Source organism: Palaemon carinicauda, chromosome 9 (genome assembly GCF_036898095.1).
Source record: "Palaemon carinicauda isolate YSFRI2023 chromosome 9, ASM3689809v2, whole genome shotgun sequence".
NCBI lineage: Eukaryota > Metazoa > Arthropoda > Malacostraca > Decapoda > Palaemonidae > Palaemon > Palaemon carinicauda.
In genome coordinates, this window is record NC_090733.1 from 77879971 (window position 1) to 77901116 (window position 21146).

General features: G+C 33.3%; 1 protein-coding gene across 2 annotated transcripts in view; it reads left to right on the top strand.

Moving 5' to 3' along the window:
* The window catches only part of LOC137646793 (probable cytochrome P450 49a1), a 79362-nt gene extending 60227 nt beyond the window's left edge, over positions 1 to 19135 (top strand). Inside the window, exon 11 of one of the 2 annotated variants that reach the window (XM_068379883.1) lies at positions 18703 to 19135. In XM_068379883.1, coding sequence (XP_068235984.1) covers positions 18703 to 18771 — 69 coding nt within the window. In that variant the 3' untranslated portion in view covers positions 18772 to 19135. Of the gene's footprint in view, positions 1 to 4214; positions 4947 to 18702 lie in introns of those variants that run through there. The other variant, XM_068379882.1, reaches the window with a different exon arrangement.
* Positions 19136 to 21146: the final 2011 nt, after the last annotated feature.

The following is a 21146-nucleotide window of genomic DNA, read 5'->3' on the forward strand; positions in this document are numbered from 1 at the left end:
GAGAGTTTATGCTTCAACTGAAAAAGAATACAATTTAACCATAAAAGAAACCCTTTTTGGTACAATCTAGGAGCGTAAGTGGTGGACTACCGTTAAATCTGCACTCTTTGGTGTAGATGCAATAGTTCCTCCTTTACTTAATCCAGATGGCTCTGTCACTCTGTCCAAAGGAAAGGGCAACCCTTTTGGCAGATATGTTTGACAGCAAGCAGAGTAATGAGAAACTCGAACTTTCTCATTCCTGTTTTCCTGAGGCTAAACTAACTAGTTTAGCTTTTCGGTCTCGTGAAATTAAAGCTCTGTTCATGTACTTTTTGAACGTCTTTTGGTAAAACGTCTTAATGGGGTTGTTGAAGGTAATCATCTGTTCCCTAGTTTGCAGTTTGGTTTTTGTAAAGGCTTTGGAGCATGTGGTGCCCTTCTTACAATCTCCAATACTGTACAGAAATCCCTTGATTGTGGTCAGGAAGTTCGTAAGATTGGCCTTGATTTTAATGCTGCCTTTGATCGTGTTAATCATGAGGCCCTTGTTTTCAAACTCAAACAGTTAGGAGTGGGTGGGTCATTTCTTACCATCATTATTGAATTTTTAAGTAATTGATTGCAAAGAGTTGTTGTTTATGGGTACCATAGTGAGGTAAGGAATGTGATATCTGGTGTTCCTGAAAGTAGTGTTCTTGGTCTGTTACTTTTCATACTATATACACATGACATGTGGTTTGGGTCTTGAAAACAAGCTTGTTCCATATGCAGATGATGCTACTCTCTTTGCATCAATTCCATCCCCTGAATGTAGATGCTGAATTCCTTAATAGAGATCTAGCTAAAACTAGTGCATGGTGCAAATTACAGGGTATGAAGTTGACTCCTAACAAAACTCAAAGTATGATTGTAAGTAGGTCAAGGACAGTGGCTCCTCAATATCCTGATCTCACCATTGATAATGTTTCTTTAACATTGTATGACTCTTTTAAAATTTTAGGCGTGATTTTCGACAGTAAATTTACTTTTGAGAAACAAATTAGGTCAGTGTCTTCTTCAATTGCATAAAAAAACTGGCCTATTGAGAAAGTCTTCCAAGATTTTCAGTGATCAATCTATTCTGAAGAAGTGTTTTAATTCTTCCATCTTACCTTGTTTCGAGTATTGTTCTCCTGTCTGGTCTTCAGCGGCTGATTCTCATCTTAATTTGTTGGACAGGAACTTACGGTCTATTAAATTTCTTATTCCTGATCTAGATATTAATCTTTGGCACCGTCGTTCAGTTGGTTCATTATGCATGTTGCATAAGATTTTTTATAATTTTGACCATCCTTTGCATTCAGATCTTCCCGGACAGTTCCATCCTGTTCGTAATACTAGGTTTGCAGTTAATTCTAATAGTCAGGCCTTCTCCATCATGAGGCTCATTAGTACACAGTACTTTAGAAGTTATATTCCAGCTGTGACCAAGTTGTGGAATGATCTTCCTAATCGGGTAGTTGAATCTGTAGAACTTAAAAAGCTCAAACTCGCAGCAAATGTTTTTATGTTGAACAGGCTTACATAAGTCCTTTTATATTTTATATACAAAATATCTGTTTTAATGTTGTTATGTTTTTAAAATATTTTATTTTAATTTTCAGTACTTCATATATCCTTTATTTATTTCTTCATATACTTTCCTCACTGGGCTATTTTTCCCTGTTGGAGCCCTTGGGCTTATAGCATCTTGCTTTTCCAACTAGGGTTGTAGTTTAGCCAGTAATAATAATGATAATAATATATAAATTTGATATAATTTATAGTAAAACTTAAACAATATGTGACACTTCATACACCTGTACAGAAGGTTCATCTGCAACACATTGAACTCTCTACACATACTGCTGCTTCACTCCTATCTTTACATACACTCTTGTGCTTCCTTGAAGCTAAATCATTTTGCGATTCCAACAATTCATTCTTGCCATCAACCATCCTTTTCTGGACCTTCCTTTCCTCTTACCATTTGATACGTCTAAGTTGTATTCTCATATTGTAAATGTATAGTTATCCATTCTCTCCACATGACCTAACCACCTCGAGATATCCTTATTCAGTCTTTCTAACATTTTTCCACATATATGCGTCCACACTCCTCACGCTGCAGATTATATTTTACTCCACACATACTGTGCAATAAGTTCATCTTACATGTTTAGGCTTTGCTTTCTTCATATACCTTGAGCAACCACTTTTATTTTATATAAAAGAATAAATGATTCAACAATTGCTTTATATATTCTATAGACAACTAGAGACTCTTATTAATAATTGCCTTATATTTATTCCCAGATACTGAATCATATCAACCACTTTCATTCACCATTGTCTATATTAATATGTCTTTACACTCTGTTAACGTATACTCTGAACTTTCATCCCTTGAAAATCGCTCCCAGACTTTATCAGTTCGTCTTTCCTTACGACTGACCATAGTCGAAACAGTATCATATGCAAACAAGCAGAGCGAATTTGATATTTAAGTATATTTGTGGCCTATATAGAAAATTAAAATCATGAGTGTTAGTGATGAAATTATATATATATATATATATATATATATATATATATATATATATATATATATATATATATATATATATATTTCAAATAAGTCATATATATTAACACATTAAAGTCTGGATTCTCTTAACAACCTCGGGATCAGAGCCCCCGGCGATATCTTTCTTCGTGGCTGAGTGGTATGGTCAATGTGACACAAGTATCCTGGACCAGGATTCGAAGCCCGGCCGGACAGATAGTATAGTCTTTGAGTGATTCGCCTGGTGTTCTGATCCCGAGGTTGTTAAGAGAATTCAGACTTTAATATGTTAATATATATGGCTTATTTGAAATATGAAAAACACGTATAAATGTGCAAAATTTATTATATATATATATATATATATATATATATATGTATATATATATATATATATATATATATATATATATATATATATATATATATATATATATATATATATATATATACACATATATATATATATTTATATATATATATATATATATATACTGTATATATAGATAACTATATCACTAACACTTGGGATTTTAATCCATGTAAATATCAACCACAATGGTATTTAATATCGAATTTTACCTTGGGAATATATATCTACTGGAAATTCATTTATGATAACAGCTTCTGGCTGGGCAAAGATTTGAACCTATGCCTCTTATCAGAAACCATGCCAGCAGGTACTCTAACCAACCATGCTATGAAGAGAGATGTATAAGTGTAATACCAGTCCACCGTATATATTCCTGGCGTATTCAGAAATCTGTTCTTAGACTTGAAATAAACCCATCTCCAGTATGATAGCTTATTAGTGATTTTGCAACACGTGGTTATTTAAGATGAATGTATATCACTAACACTTGTGATTTTAATCAATGTAAATATCAACCATAATAACATTCAATATCGAATTATACCTTGGGAATGTAAATACAGTGGAAATTCATTTATGATAACAGTTTCTGGCTGGGCAAAGATTCGAACCTATGCCTCTTAGCTAAAACCATGCCTGCAGGGAGTCTAACCAACCATGCTATCAAGAGGGGTAGAATTCGATATAAAATACCATTATGGTTGATAATTCCATTGATTAAAATAACGAGTATTAGTGACATATTTATTATAAGTAATCAGCTATCATGGAGGTAATAGGTTTATTCTATGTTTAAGAACAGATTCCTGAATTCGACAGGGATATATACGGTGCACTGGTAATAAACTTGATAGCATGGTTTGAGTCCCTGCAGGCTTGGTTTCGGCTGAGATGCATAGGTTCAAATCTTTGCCCAGCCAGAAACTGTTATCATATATGGATTTCTAGAGGATATACATTCCCAAGGTAGAATTCGATATTAGATGCCATTGTGATATATATATATATATACTGTTGTATATATATATATATATATATAGATATATAGATATATATATACTGTTGTATATGTATATATATATATATATATATATGTATATATATATATATATATGTGTGTGTGTCTGTGTGTGAGATATATATATATATATATAGTATGGATGTTTGTTAGTTTATATATATGCAAATATATGTGTATGTGTGTTTGTAAGATATCATGGCCCAACAAATTTAAACTGATTATCCAAATGATTCGTGGCTCTGTTTCTCTCGCAGGTGATGCACAGATATTCCGTCTCCTACCAGTATGCTGATATTGACATCCTCAGCCGACTGGTTTACGTGCCTTCGGAACCTCTCCGATTTTCCTTCAGCGAAAGACGAAATAATTAAAGTTAAACATCTCTCTCTCTCTCTCTCTCTCTCTCTCTCTCTCTCTCTCAGTTGGGTATTCTACATCGCGCCAGTAGTATTTATTATTATATTATCCTGTTAGGGGCTACGGGTAAGTGAATGGGGTAAAATGTATCTATTGATTCAACTGAATAAGGGCAATTACTTACCTCAGAAGTTTCTTGAATGAACCTCAGTCTGAAACAAGATCAAATTTGTAAGTAATATGTTCGTGTTGAATTATTATTATTATTATTATTATTATTATTATTATTATTATTATTATTATTATTATTATTATTATTATTATTATTATTGTGTGAATCACAGTCTGCAGAGGACTGGTGGCTTATAGTGTGGAGTTCCAGGTTACATCCAGCTCACTTAGGCGTCCATCACTTTGCTCACTATATGTGTTGTTTCAAGTAGCCTGCTAGTCTGTACAAGTCCTGAGGCTATATCGGCTCCCACCTTCTCTAGATTCCTTTTCAATGACTTAGGTATGGTCCCTAGTGCTTGAATGATTAGTGCCACCACTTCTACATGCAAATTCCATAGCCATCTTAATTGAATTCGTAATTTCTGGTACATTATTATTATTATTATTATTATTATTATTATTATTATTATTATTGTTGTTGTTGTTGTTGTGGTTGCTTTAGATATTATTATTATTATTATTATTATTATTATTATTATTATTATTATTATTATTATATATTATTATTATTATTATTATTATTGCTGCCCGGTGTGCAGTTAGAATACAACATATTGCATACTGTGCTCAAATAATCATAGTTTAGATATAGGCTACCGGTACAGCCTACCTAGAACACAAATAAGCTATATATATACACACACACACATATATATATATATATATATATGTATATATATATATATATATATATATATCTCTTCAGCCAGTGCTACCCCACTGCAGAACAGAGGCCTCAGACATATACTCCCTCTTGCGTCTGTTTATGAACGTTTTATGCCAGTCTATGCCAACAAATTTCTTTAGCTACAGTAGTCAATCCATAGCCTTCATATATATATATATATATATATATGTATGTATGTATATTTTTAAGTTCTTGGTGTATTTTATGTCTGGCCTAAGCCTAAATATTTTTCATTTTTCTTTAGACAAGTTTGATAACCAACGATATTCCAAATGAAAATATCCTTTAAGGAAAACTTAAATGCATACAGTTACCAATTTTAGACATTTTAGTTTATAGAACAGATAGGCGCGTTATTTTAGAAAATATCTATTGTTATTTCGGTTGAAATGTCAAAGCGAAACTTTTTTTTATCACTTTCTGCAGGTTTGAAGGGTTATGATAACGTACAGGCCGCAATTCATAGGTTGTAAGCTGAATATCATGTACTGTAGGCGCAAAGTTGAAATACCATATTGTTTTAATTGTTAAGTCTTTATAAAAAGCTAAATGTATATTCCATTCCAATTAAGAAAGAGGAGTCTTTTATGAATAAAAATGTCTTACAGTTATCGTACAATGTAAATTTTTGTGAAGAACGTCATTTCTTTTATACATCTGAAACAGCAGAGAATACAAAATTTTCTTCTAGACACCATAATCAATGAATAATTTAATTTTATTTCAAACATCAAAAACAGTAAAGGATTTAATTTTCTTTTAGACATCAGAAACAGTAAAGAATTTCATTTTCTTTTAGACATCAGAAACAGTAAATAATTTCATTTTCTTTTAGACATCAAAAACTGTAAAGAATTTAATTTTTTATAGACATCAGAAACAGTAAGGAATTTCATTTTCTTTCAGACATCAGAAACAGTAAGGAATTTAATTTTCTTTTAGACATCAAAAACAGTAAAGAATATAGAATTTTCTTCTAGACATCAGAAACATTAAATGATTTCATTTTATTTTATGCATCAGAAACAGTAAAGAATTTCATTTTCTTTTACACATAAAAAAGAACAGAGAATTTCATTTTCTTTTATACTTCAGAAACAGTGAAGAATATCACTTGTTTTTTTTTTTTTTTAAATCAGAAACTATATAGAATGTCACATTTCTTTCATACATCAGAAACTGTAAAGAATGTCATATTTCTTTCATACATCAGAAACAGTAGAGAATGTCACATTTCTTTTATACATCAGAAACTGTAAAGAAGGTCACATTTCTTTTATACATCAGAAACTGTAAAGAATGTAATATTTCTTTTATACATCAGAAACAGTAAAGGATGTCTCCATTTCTTTTATACATCAGAAACAGTAAAAAATTTCTCCATTTATTTTATACATCAGAAACAGTAAAGAATGTAACATTTCTTTTATGCATCAGAAACTGTAAAGAATATCACATTTCTTTTATACATCAGAAACAGTAAAGAATGTGACATTCCTTTTATACATCAGGAACAGTAAAGAATGTCACATTTCTTTCATAGATCAGAGAAAGTAAAGGATGTCACATTTCTTTTATACATCAGAAACAGTAAGGAATGTCACATTTCTTATACACCAGAAACAGTAAAGAACGTCACATTTCTTTTATAAACCAGGAACAGTAAAGAATGTCACATTTCTTTTATACATCAGAAACAGTAAAGAATGCCACATTTATTTCATACTTCAGAAACAATAAAAATGTCACATTTCTTTTGTACATCGGAAACTGTAAAGAATGCCACATTTCTTTTATACATGAGAAACAGTAAAGAATGTCACATTTCTTTTTTACATCAGAAACTGTAAAGAATGTCACATTTCTTTCATACATCAGAAACAGTAAAGAATGTCACATTTCTTTTATACATCAGGAACAGTAAAGAATATAACTATTCTTTCATACATCAGAAAATGTAAAGAATGTCACATTTCTTTTACACATCAGAAACAGTAAAGAATGTCACATTTCTTTTATACATCAGGAACAGTAAAGAATGTAACTATTCTTTCATACATCAGAAAATGTAAAGAATGTCACATTTCTTTTATACGTCAGAAACAGTAAAGAATGTCATATTTCTTTTATACATAAGGAACAGTAAAGAATGTCACATTTCTTTTATACATCAGAAACATTAAAGAATGTCACATTTCTTTTATACATCAGAAACAGTGAGGAATGCCACATTTCTTTTATACATCAGAAACAGTAAAGAATGTCACATTTCTTTTATACATAAGGAACAGTAAAGAATGTCACATTCCTTTAATACATCAGGAACAGTAAAGAATGTCACATTTCTTTTATACGTCAGAAACAGTGAAGAATATCACAATTCTTTTATACACCAGAAACAGTAAAGAATGTGACATTTCTTATATAAATCAGGAACAGCAAAGAATGTCACATTTCTTTTATACATCAGGAACTGTAAAGAATTTCACATTCCTTTTATACATCAGAAACAGTAAAGAATGTCAAATTTTCTTTTATACATCAGAAACAGTAAAGAATGTCACATTTCTTTTATACATCAGGAATAGTGAAGAATGTCACGTTTCTTTCATACATCAGAAACAGTAAAGAATGTCAGATTTTCTTTTATACATCAGAAACTGTAAAGAATTTCACATTTCTCTTATACATCAGAAACAGTAAAGAATGTCACATTTCTTTTATACATCAGGAATAGTTAAAAATGTCAGGTTTTCTTTTATACACCAGAAACAGTAAAGAATGTCACATTTCTTTTATACATCATGAACTGTAAAGAATTCCACGTTTTCATTTATACATCAGGAATAGTAAAGAATGCCACGTTTCTTTCATACATCAGAAACAGTAAAGAATGTCACATCTCTTTTAAACATCAGAAACTGTGAAGAATTTCACATTTCTCCTATACATCAGAAACAGTAAAGAATGTCACATTTCTCTTATAGATCAGAAACAGTAAAGAATGTCACATCTCTTTTATACATCAGGAACAGTAAAGAATGTCACATTTCTTTTATACATCAGAAACTGTAAAGAATATCACATTCCTTTTACACACCAGAAAGAGTAAAAAATATAACATTCCTTTTATACATCAGAAACAGTAAAGGATGTCACGTTTTCTTTCATACATCGGAAACAGTAAAGAATGTCATATTTCTTTTATACATCAGAAACTGTAAAGAATTTCACATTTCTTTTATACATCAGAAACAGTAAAGAATGTCACATTTTTTTTTTTACATCAGAAACTGTAAAGAATGTCACATTTCTTTCATACATCAGAAACAGTAAAGAATGTCACATTTCTTTTATACATCAGGAACAGTAAAGAATGTAACTATTCTTTCATACATCAGAAAATGTAAAGAATGTCACATTTCTTTTATACATCAGAAACAGTAAAGAATGTCACATTTCTTTTATACATCAGGAACAGTAAAGAATGTAACTATTCTTTCATACATCAGAAAATGTAAAGAATGTCACATTTCTTTTATACATCAGAAACAGTAAAGAATGTCATATTTCTTTTATACATAAGGAACAGTAAAGAATGTCACATTTATTTTATACATCAGAAACATTAAAGAATGTCACATTTCTTTTATACATCAGAAACAGTAAAGAATGCCACATTTCTTTTATACATCAGAAACAGTAAAGAAAGTCACATTCCTTTGATACATCAGGAACAGTAAAGAATGTCACATTTCTTTTATACGTCAGAAACAGTGAAGAATATCACAATTCTTTTATACACCAGAAACAGTAAAGAATGTGAAATTTCTTATATAAATCAGGAACAGTAAAGAATGTCACATTTCTTTTATACATCAGGAACTGTAAAGAGTTTCACATTCCTTTTATACATCAGAAACAGTAAAGAATGTCAGATTTTCTTTTATACATCAGAAACAGTAAAGAATGTCAAATTTCTTTTATACATCAGGAATAGTAAAGAATGTCACGTTTCTTTCATACATCAGAAACAGTAAAGAATATCAGATTTTCTTTTATACATCAGAAACTGTAAAGAATTTCACATTTTTCTTATACATCAGAAACAGTAAAGAATGTCACATTTCTTTTATACATCAGGAATAGTAAAGAATGTCACGTTTCTTTCATACATCAGAAACAGTAAAGAATGTCACATCTCTTTTAAACATCAGAAACTGTGAAGAATTTAACATTTCTCCTATACATCAGAAACAGTAAAGAATGTCACATTTCTCTTATACATCAGAAACAGTAAAGAATGTCACATCTCTTTTATACATCAGGAACAGTAAAGAATGTCACATTTCTTTCATACATCAGAAACTGTAAAGAATATCACATTCCTTTTATACACCAGAAAGAGTAAAGAATATCACATTCCTTTTATACATCAGAAACAGTAAAGGATGTCACGTTTTCTTTCATACATTGGAAACAGTAAAGAATGTCATATTTCTTTTATACATCAGAAACTGTAAAGAATATCACATTCCTTTTATACTTCAGAAACAGTAAAAGATGTCATATTTCTTTTATACATCAGAAACAGTAAAGAATATCACATTTCTTTTATACATCAGAAACTGTAAAGAATGTCACATTTCTTTTGCACATTAGGAACAGTAAAGAATGTCATATTTCTTTTATACATCAAAAACTGTAAAGAATATCACATTCCTTTTATACATCAAAAAACAGTAAAGGATGTCATATTTCTTTTATACATCAAAAACAGTAAAGAATGTCACATTTCTTTTATACACCAGAAACTGTAAAGAATGTCACATTTCTTTTACACATTAGGAACAGTAAAGAATGTCACATTTCTTTTTTACATCAGAAACAGTAAAGGATGTCATATTCCTTTATTCATCAGAAACAGTAAAGGATGTCACGTTTTCTTTTATATATCAGAAACAGTAAAGAATGTCACATTTCTTTTATACATCAGAAACTGTGAAGAATGTCACATTCCTTTTATACATCAGAAACAGTAAAGGATGTCACGTTTTCTTTTATACATCAGAAACAGTAAAGAATGTCACATTTCTTCTATACATCAGAAACAGTTAAGAATGTCACATTTCTTTTATACATCAGAGACAGTAAAGAATATCAGATTTCTTTTATACATCAGAAACAGTAAAGGATGTCACATTTCTTTTATACATCAGAAACAGTAAAGAATGTCACATTTCTTTCATACATCGGAAATTGTAAAGAATGTCACATTTCTTTTATACATCAGAAACAGTAAAGAATGTCACACTTCTTTCATACATCGGAAATTGTAAAGAATGTCACATTTCTTTCATACATCAGAAACAGTAAAGAATGTCACGTTTCTTTTATACATCAGAAACTGTAAAGAATGTCACATTCCTTTTATACATCAGAAACAGTAAAGAATGTCACATTTCTTTTATACATCAGAAACAATAAAGAATGTCACATTTCTTTCATACATAAGAAACAGTAAAGAATGCCACATTTCTTTTATACATCAGCAACTTCAAAGAATGTCACATTCCTTTTATACATCGGGAACAGTAAAGAATGTCACATTTCTTTTATACATCAGAAACAGTAAAGAATGTCACATTTCTTTTATAAATCAGGAACAGTAAAGAATGTCACATTTCTTTCATACATCAGAAACTGTAAAGAATGTCATATTTCTTATATACATCAGAAAAGTAAAGAATGTCACATTTTTTTATACATCAGAAACAGTAAAGAATATCACATTTCTTTTATACATCAGAAACTGAAAAGAATGTCACATTTCTTTCATACATCAGAAACAGTAAAGAATGTCACATTTCTTTTATACATCAGAAACAGTAAAGAATGTCACATTTCTTTCATACATCAGAAACTGTAAAGAATGTCACATTTATTTTATACACCAGAAACAGTAAAGTATGTCACATCTCTTCTATACATCAGAAACTGTAAAGAATTTCACATTTCTTTTAATCATCAGAAACAGTAAAGAATGTCACATTTCTTTTATACATCAGAAACAGTAAAGAATGTTATATATCTTTTATACATCAGGAACAGTAAAGAATTTCACGTTTTCTTTCATACATCAGAAATAGTTTAGAATACTACATTTCTTTTATACATTAGAAACAGTAAATAATGATACTGTTTTTTCTAACAACAGATATTAGAAAGAGTAAAGAATATCATGATTAATTATTGCTTAAAACCAATACAAACTTTCTTTAGATTTACGATTCCAAGTAGGGTTACTGGTGTCAATGAAGGAATGGGTCAAAGTGGAAAACGACTCGATAGTTTTATATGTCATTATGCTATTTGCCTTAAATAAATGTCAAGTTTTATCGTTTTATAATATAGGTAAAATGTATTTTGTTTGATAAATGTTATAATAATAAAGTTTGAAATTTTAGTTATATCCTCATTAAACTTGCTCCGTATATTGTTAAAAGAATGTTAAAAAAATAGTTTCCATTTTGTCTTATAAGTTTACTGATAGTTGAAACCATCACTCGTGTTTACTTATTAACAATTTTCAAGGATTGACACATTCACAAAACAATCGGCATAATTTAACTAATTCCTAGCAATGAAGACTAAATAACTAATGTTGTTTAATTAGTTATAAGACCGGGAATGCTGTCCTGGCTTACTAAATAAAGCATGCGAGGTGGACAGTAGCGTTGCAACATGACGCCTCCGGTTAGGGCACAGCTCCACCACAAGACACAAGATTTAAGGATAAAAAATCGTTACTTTACGGCTAGAGCTTATTCATACAATACAAGAATATGGTACTCAACTTTCCAGGAGAAGGCGAGGCTGAAGATTGCGACATAATGCGAAAAATTAGCGAATACCGGGAAATACACTCGGTATGGAAACGCTACATCAGAAGGAATGATGCGGGCGGATGTGACGTTTGTCAAGATGGCGGACAGCTATGGCTGCCATTTGTTTACGTCGCTCGGTACCGTAACAGTAAAACAGGAGGAGAACTTTGCAACGGCCCCTCCTATAACTTGCCACACCTTCCCCCTCGAAGCGTAAACGCTATGTGGGGTGCAGATAGCCATGTGGCATGTCAAGCATATGTCCCCTGTTGATATACGATATCCAAAAGGGAAACCTTACAGGTACTTGCGCCAGAAGTTAGAATTCTGTGTAACCTTTAGTCTAATTCTCTGGGAATATCTACTGTAGTCATATATACCCTCAGGAAGCTACTGAAGGAACCTTCCATCAGGACGTCATTGCCATCTCACCCAAAAATCGATTTTTCGCTTCGCTCAAAATCCGTTATTTTTGCCTTTGAGATTTTTATTATTGTAAATTATTCCTCTTGAATCTTATCTTAGCATAATATACGACAGTTCCTTGAACCTGTTCTAAAATTCGTAAAACCCTGCTGAGCCAGTTGGGGCTGTAGGTGGGGTCAGTTGGTTACTAAGCTAGTTGTGTGCTAAACAGTATTCATAAAATCCACTAAGCATTAGTGGCTTGCTAAATAAATGTGGATCAAAGTCCGCTCCACGCTCCAGCTGGATAGTTACTTGCATTTGCGTGAAGGCACGGGTATATATATCTTAGATTTAGGGAAACTTCGCAATTTAGTGAAACTCCATCGTGATATGTGGAGAGTGACGAGTCTTTCTGGACAGGAGAAGCATATTGAAGGTATTTAATGATGCTGAGTTATTAAATGGATATAGATTGTTACGGCAAGGCATAATGAATATCTGGGACTTAATAACATCCGTCATATAACATCTTACAAGTTAGAAGCAAGTATCATCTGACATTTCAATAAATGTTAATTCCACTTCGATAGTGTGCAACAAGAACATTTCATATGGTGGTAGGAGTTCCTCTTCAAGTGACCCAATAATCGGCTTCCCAAACCATTTATCGAGTTAATAACTCTCTGTTTAGGAGGGTCAAGGACTTTGTGATACTCCATAGTGAAAACACATAACTGGAAATAAAGGATGAATTCTACCAATTGCAAGGATTTCATGGAGTGATGGGAATGATTGATGGGAGATATATTTGGATAGTGAGGGTCCCCCACCACGAGAAGTGTGAAGAGTTTGTAAGAGAAAAGGGTATTACTCAACGTCTAAGATAAATGTGATTTATTAACATAGTAGATAAATGGCCTGTAACAATTAGTGAGAATCAATTGCCAAGAGCAGCTGTTATATTTCCCACAGTTGGTTAATGACACCTCTTCTGCTTACACAACACCAATACCAATAACAAAAACTACAGTCGTCTCTTATCAGCTGTAGGACATAGACCTCAGACATGTCCTTATTTATGTCTGGGATTTGGCCACAGCGGATTGGTGATTGTGGGAGACTTTAGTCTGATCAGTATAGATGACCCTGGCTAGTACAGCTTTGTTGGTTGTAGAGATACACAAACCCTTTCACCTCATTAAGGTATCCCCATTCGGAAATGGTGCGCATACACACACTGCCCTTGATCATCTCTACAATTCTGCCCACAATAATGAATGAATAAACTATCAGTAAACTTGTAATGTAAGACAAAATGAGCACATTATAGGAAAATGGAAACATCGATTTCATCTTCTACACGTGACAGTGAAGGACCCCATGCAAAGAGCTAAATGAGATTCCCTGAATCCACTCAAAAAGTTATATCTGCAACAGTTGTGTTACGTAACATTGCTTTTAACAGACACGGATTCGCAGGTCTTGTAATAAAATCAGATAAGCCTAATTTTTCCCCCTCTTTTTTATTTCTTTTATTACCTGACCCAGTGGTATAAATGCAATTGAAAACTGATACCACATTTTATAATGTTCTCCTTGTTAGTTACAATAACTGTTTTGTATAATAAGAAAGGTATAAACAAAGAAGTCTTAAATTTCACAAATTCTTACATACAAAATCTTTATTGTCAGAAGTTTTATCTCTGACCCTTTTTTCATTAATCTATTTCCAACTTCATCTTTTCTTGCTCCAAATGCAAAGTCCATCTCTGCAAGTAGACAGACCCAGTCCATTGCATATCACTGGAAAGACTAGCAGTGCTAACCTACTTCTTTTTCCATCACTGGTTTAGCATTTGCCCTAGCTTTGCTCTCTGTTCACATACTTCAACATGGGAGGCAACATTCTTAGTAAAAAATAGCAAAAGAAACTTTTCATAACACTGCATGGAAAACTACGTGACTAAAATTTCTGAATGAATGTTTGTTCATGTGTGTATAGGTGTGTGGGTATGTATGACTCTGATTTGATAAATTACACTGAGAATTTTTTTAGGTATGTATTTATTTAATCTTATTATTTTTTATGTCTTGCCTATTTTCTATAATATATACATCTACTGTATATATCGACGTCTATATCTATACACGATATACACTTCTATATAGGCTGCATATATTTATACATATACATATACCTAAATGTATAATGATTATAGAAAGATAGTGTCTGATGTTCCTCGGGGGTAGTGTTCTCAGTACTTTACTTTTCATATTATATAAGCAGATATTTGGCATAGAAAACAAATGTATTGAAAAGGCAGATGATGCTACTCCCTTTGCATCAATGCCATATCCAAAATACAGACATAATATTGCAGAATCCCTTAATATGGATCCAGCTATAATTAGTACATATTGCACATTATGAGGGATGAAGCTAATCCTCCCCAGAACTGAATGTATTTTTATAAATAGGTCAAAAACAGTGGCTCTTCAGCATCCATATCTCTACATTGATGATGAATTTTTAACTATTGTGACGGGCCGAGAGAAGGTTGTGACCCAAAGACAGGATGAAAGCAACTGAGTGAGTTTATTATAGAACACTCTCCTTCATATACAAAAGCTCAAGGCAACAGGAAATTACATGTTCAAAATCGACACCATTACCGGTGAGAAAAACAGACATGTTTTTCAGGTTCTTTTTAGTGTGAGGGGAGAGCGAAGATACAAGCATAATATATACACAAAATGAACTATGTAAGATCGTGTGACACACGGTTGGTATATGGCTCCCCCCCCCCTGAAAATGACATACTTTACATGATAAATAGGGCGCCCTGATCTAGAGAGACGAACTGTAGGTGGGTCGGATCGCAAGGAAAGGGCCCGTGTAAGGGGGCGTTAGCGGTGGCTTGCTAGTGTCGTTGCGCAGGAAGACGTGCGTTGCACAGTGCAAGTCTGTTGGTATGTGATGCTTCGCTGGGGGCTTGTAAGTCTGGCGGCATGGAGTAAATTTTCCCACGACGTGACGTATACGCTGGAGATCATTGGAGGAGGTTGTTGAAGGAAAAAATTCGGCAGGGACGACCAACGGGTCGCCATACACCATTTCAGCTGCCGAGACGTTGAAGGCGTCTTTAGGAGTGGTCCTTAGTCCCAGAAGGACCCAGGGAAGCTGAGTAAACCAGTTGGAATCCTTGCAGTGGGACATCAAAGCTACTTTGAGGGTGTGATGAAAACGTTCAACCATTCCATTGGCAGCAGGGTTGTAGGCCGTTGTGTGATGTAGGGTGATGCCCAGGAGATTCGCTAATTATGTCCACAATTGAGAAGTGAAAGTGGTACCTCTGTCAAAAGTAATATGTCCGGGATACCAAATCTTGTAATCCATCCAGAGAGTAAGGCAGATGTACATGAGGCGGACGTTGTAGTTTCCATGCGAATGGCTTCAGGCCAACGAGTGGAGCGGTCGATGACGGTAAACAGATAACAATGTCCTTGTGATGTGGGTAGGGGGCCTATAACGTCGACGTGAATGTGTGCGAAATGACGCTGAGGTTGAGGAAAGGTGCCCACTCCTGAATCCGTGTGTCGATGTATTTTGGAAGTTTGGCAAGAAGAACAGGCGCGGACCCAATCCTTAGCATTGTTATAAATGCCGTGCCACATGAACTTTGTCTTCAGCAGCTGTGCGGTAGAACGGCATGAGGGATGTGAAAGGCCGTGAATGAAATCAAACACCTGCCGGCGCATGAGAGCATTAATCCAAGGTCGCGGTCTACCAGTACTGACATCACAAAGGAGGGTGGTGTTGGAGTCTTCGAGGGGGAAGTCTTCCCAACGGAGGGACGTGCAGGATGCCTTACATGCTTGATACTCTGGATCCTGTCGATGGGCTTCAGCCAGGGCGTTGTAATCCAATCCCAGTTGAACGGCAGCCAACGTGTTTCTTGACAGGGCATCGGCAACGGGATTCATTTTCCCAAGGACATATTGAAGGGTGCAATTGTATTCGGCCACGGCAGAGAGATGTCAGCGTTGACGGGCGGACCAGGCGTCAGACTGTCTAGTGAAGGCGTGCACCAGAAGCATGTGGTCTGTTTGAATGACGAAGGGCATACCTTCTAAGAAATGGCGAAAGTGACGGACAGCCAAGTGCACCGCCAGCAATTCGCGATCGAAGGTAGAATAACCCGATTCTGCCTTGGACAGTTTTCTAATGAATAAGGCCAATGGGTGAGGCGAGCCGTTGACCACCTGCTCGAGTACTGCACCAATAGCGACGTCGCTGGCATCGTTGGAGAGAAGGAGAGGGGCATGTGGGATATGAAAAGTGAGAGCCGCAGTGGTTGACAGGGCCTTCTTTGTATTGCAGAAGGCCGCTTCTTGAAGGGGACCCCACTTCAGGTTCTTTGGCTTGAACCTTGAGGGAGACGTAGAGGGGAGCAAGAGTGGCGGCAATGCCTGGCAGAAAACGGTGATAATAGATGATCATGCCCAAGAATTCCTGCAGAGCTTTGACGGTCGAGGGCGCAGGAAAGTCCTGAACGGCTGCTACCTTCTCAGGGAGGAGATGGACTCCTTCAGGAGTGATGCGGTGCCCTAAGAATGACACTTCGTTGGCGCCAAAGGTACACTTGTCGTACCGGACTACAATGCCGTTTTGTTGCAGGCAGTCGAGCACGATGCGCAGGTGACGGAGGTGTTCCTCTTTTGAGGAGGAGAACACAAGTATGTCGTCCACATAACATACACAGAAGGGGAGGTCCCCTAAGATGATCTCCATGGGATGTTGAAACGTGGCCCCATCATTACGAAGGCCAAAGCAGGAGTAATTGAAGGTGTATGTACCAAACGGAGTGGTGATGGTGGTCTTGGGGATGTCTTCTGGGTTTATAAGCACCTGATAATACCCCTTCAGGAAGTCGAGCATACAGAAAACCATCGCTTTGTGCAGGTAGGAGGTCACTCCGTGGTCACCAATGTGACGGGCCGAGAGAAGGTTGTGACTCAAAGACAGGATGAAAGCAACTGAATGAATTTATTATAGAAGACTCTCCTTTATATACAAAAGCTCAAGGCAACAGGAAATTTCATGTTCAAAATCGACACCGTTACTAGTGAGAAAAACAGACATGTTTTTCAGGTTCTTTTCAGTGCGAGGGGAGAGCGAAGATACAAGCATAATATATACACAAAATGAACTATGTACGATCGTGTGACACACGGTTGGTACACTATATACTTCTACATACATGGGGGCTTAATTACCTTAATACGTTATTTCCTGTTGGATCCCTCATGTTTGTAGCACTCTGCTCATCCAACCAGGGCTGTAGCAAGGCTATATATATATATATATATATATATATATATATATATATATATATATATATATATATATATATATATATATATGTTATATATATAAATATATATATATATATATATATATGTTATATATATAAATATATATACATATATATATATATATATATATATATATATATATATATATATATATATATATATATATATATACTGTATATATATGTAAATTGTACCAACCGTGTGTCACACGATCGTACATAGTTCATTTTGTGTATATATTATGCTTGTATCTTCGCTCTTTCCTAGCACTCAAAATTGACACTGTTACCAATGAGATGCGTCACAATATATATATATATATATATATATATATATATATATATATATATATATATATATATGTATGTATATATATATATATATATATATATATATATATATATATACATATATATATATATATATATATATATATATATATATATATATATATATATATTTATATGTGTTTGTGTGTGTAATTATATATTTATATATATATATATATATATATATATATATATATATATATATATATATATATATATATGTGTGTGTGTGTGTGTGTGTGTGTGTGTATGTGTGTGTATGTATGTTTATAAGTGCCAATTTGACTTAGACCTTCTCAAGTATTTAATGAATTCACTTACCCTTAATTCAATCCTATTATATAGAAAATTTACTTAGCTTTCCATTGCAATCCATATTTTTGTCACTCCACAAAATGGCAACGTAGATATGCTCAATGCAAACCGCTTGATGCCCATTTTTACTCGTAATTTTACTTTACAGGTAGTAGATTGGCCAGGGCACCCGCTACCCGTTGAGATACTACCGCTAGAGAGATATGGAGTCCTTTGATGGGCCAGACAGTACTACATTGGATCCTTCTCTCGGGTTACGATTCATTTTCCCTTTGCCTACACATACATCGAATAGTCTGGCCCATTCTTTACGTATTCTCCTCTGTCCTCATACACCTGACAACACTGAGATTACAAAACAATTCTTCTTCACCCAAGGGGTTACTGCACTGTCATTGTTCAGTAGCCACTTTCCTCTAGGTAAAGGTAGAAGAGACTCTTTCGCTATGGTAAGCAGCTCTTCTATGAGAAGGACACTTCAAAATCAAACCATTCTTCTCTAGTCTTGGATAGTGCCATAGCCTCTGTACCATGGTCTTCCACTGTCTTGGGTTGGAGTTCTCTTGCTTGAGGGTACACTCAAGCACACCATTCTATCTTATTTCTCTTCCTTTTGTTTTTTTAAAGTTTTTAAGCTTTATATAGATATTCATGTTGTTACTGTTCTTAAAATATTTTATTTTTTCATGATTCCTTTCCTCAATGGGTTATTTTCCCTGTTGGAGCCCTAAGGCTTATAACACTCTGCTTTTCCAACTAGGGTTGTAGCTTGGCAAGTAACGATAATAATAATAATAATAATAGTAATAATAATAATAATAATAATAATAATAATAATAATAATAATAATAATAATAATAATAATATATTTTAAATATTTGTGCATTTTTAAATAATTCCAATTGTTATGGTTCATATACCATTTGAAATATTCTTTCAATATTTATTCGATATACAAAAACTGAAAAGGTATATAGGCATTCAAACACGAAAAATACTATTGTAAATTTATTACATAAAGATTAAAATATTCAGTTTTCAATCTTCGCTCTATGAGTGCTCATTTTATCTAAAAAAAAATGCATGAAATCTGCTCAACATTTTGTTGCAATCCTCATTTTGAAAGCTTTGGTCATCACTTTTTTATTTAAAAAAATGGCAGAGAAGGAATGTTTACGATGAGACGCATTTAGAAAGTCTTATGCATTAGAAATTTTAAGAGTACTCGGAGATTTGTTCTACGCGTGTGTGAGCATTTGTAAATAAATTCAGTTGTCGTGTTTCATTTTATTTTGACATGGTATAAGAAGAAATACAAAATTATTCATATTTTGGTATAAAATTCTTTATTATAAACTAAGCTTCTACTTCTGGGGATAAAAATGTGTTCTCGTTCTTTGCTCTACGTTTCCTCAATATATTTCTTATAAAATATATATTATAAAATAAATATGATAAAGGCGACTTCTCAGGTTTTAATGTAGTCTTTATTACTTTCAAACTATTGTTCATTATTCATTACTTATTTATTATGCTAAATAGCAACATAGATATGCCCACTGCATGAGAGTTCATGTCCTTTTTTACCTGTAATTTTATGCACGAATAGATAACATTTCCTGTATGTGTTGGCGATTTGCAAATAATTATAACTGTCAGGTTTCATATAAAATTTGAAAGGGTATACAAAAATACAAATCGATGAACATTTTTATATGAAAATGTTTATAGTAGTCGCATAATAATTAAAACATTTTCCGAATTTGCTCTATAATTGCTCAATTCATTTTTCACAATACACTTCAATTTATTTATATAATATTATGAAATTTGCTCATCTTTCTAATTATAATATCAGTATCTTCCTATCGTTATTCGTAATTTAATCATACTATTAAACGTCAATGTGATTAGGTTGATACATGACGTCGTTACTCACCGTAAAAAAATATAATTTTTTAATCAATCACCACTCATCGCCAATCCAATTTAGATAATAATCATAGATACAGCGTGACAGACCAGCCTTGTATACATAGATTTCATGTGTAATTAGATTCTCTAATATAATGATTCTATTTTTCATGAACAGCTCAAAACATTATCTTACGTTTTTAGCAATATTTTCACGATTTCTTTGCTTTTTAAAGGCCTCTAGGCATTGCAAAGATAGCCTGGTCACATGATGAAGGCAGATGAATATTCGTCAAAAATTTTTTTTTTATAAAACTAAACTCCATGATGGTTTTTCTTGATGCGTTATTAGGATGAACCAATTTCTTTACAAATAACTAATAAATAGCGTGATTTTAATCTTTAACAGGAACAAGCATGGCAGATCTTGGACTTTTCTTTTGTTATTCAATTCTCCTTTGATGTGTGATATGATACACATATTCTTTTGTAATGTCAGGGCAATTCTTAATAGACACTAGTTTCACAGGCCAGTCTTGTAGAACATAGTTTTGATAACTCAATGCATTCATAAGCAAAGATATCTACAAGTTTCATAAATCTAATTCCTGACTCAAGTGACGCATGGTTAATTGCTTAAGAATTCAGTACAGTACCTCATATTATGAAAGCCTGTGA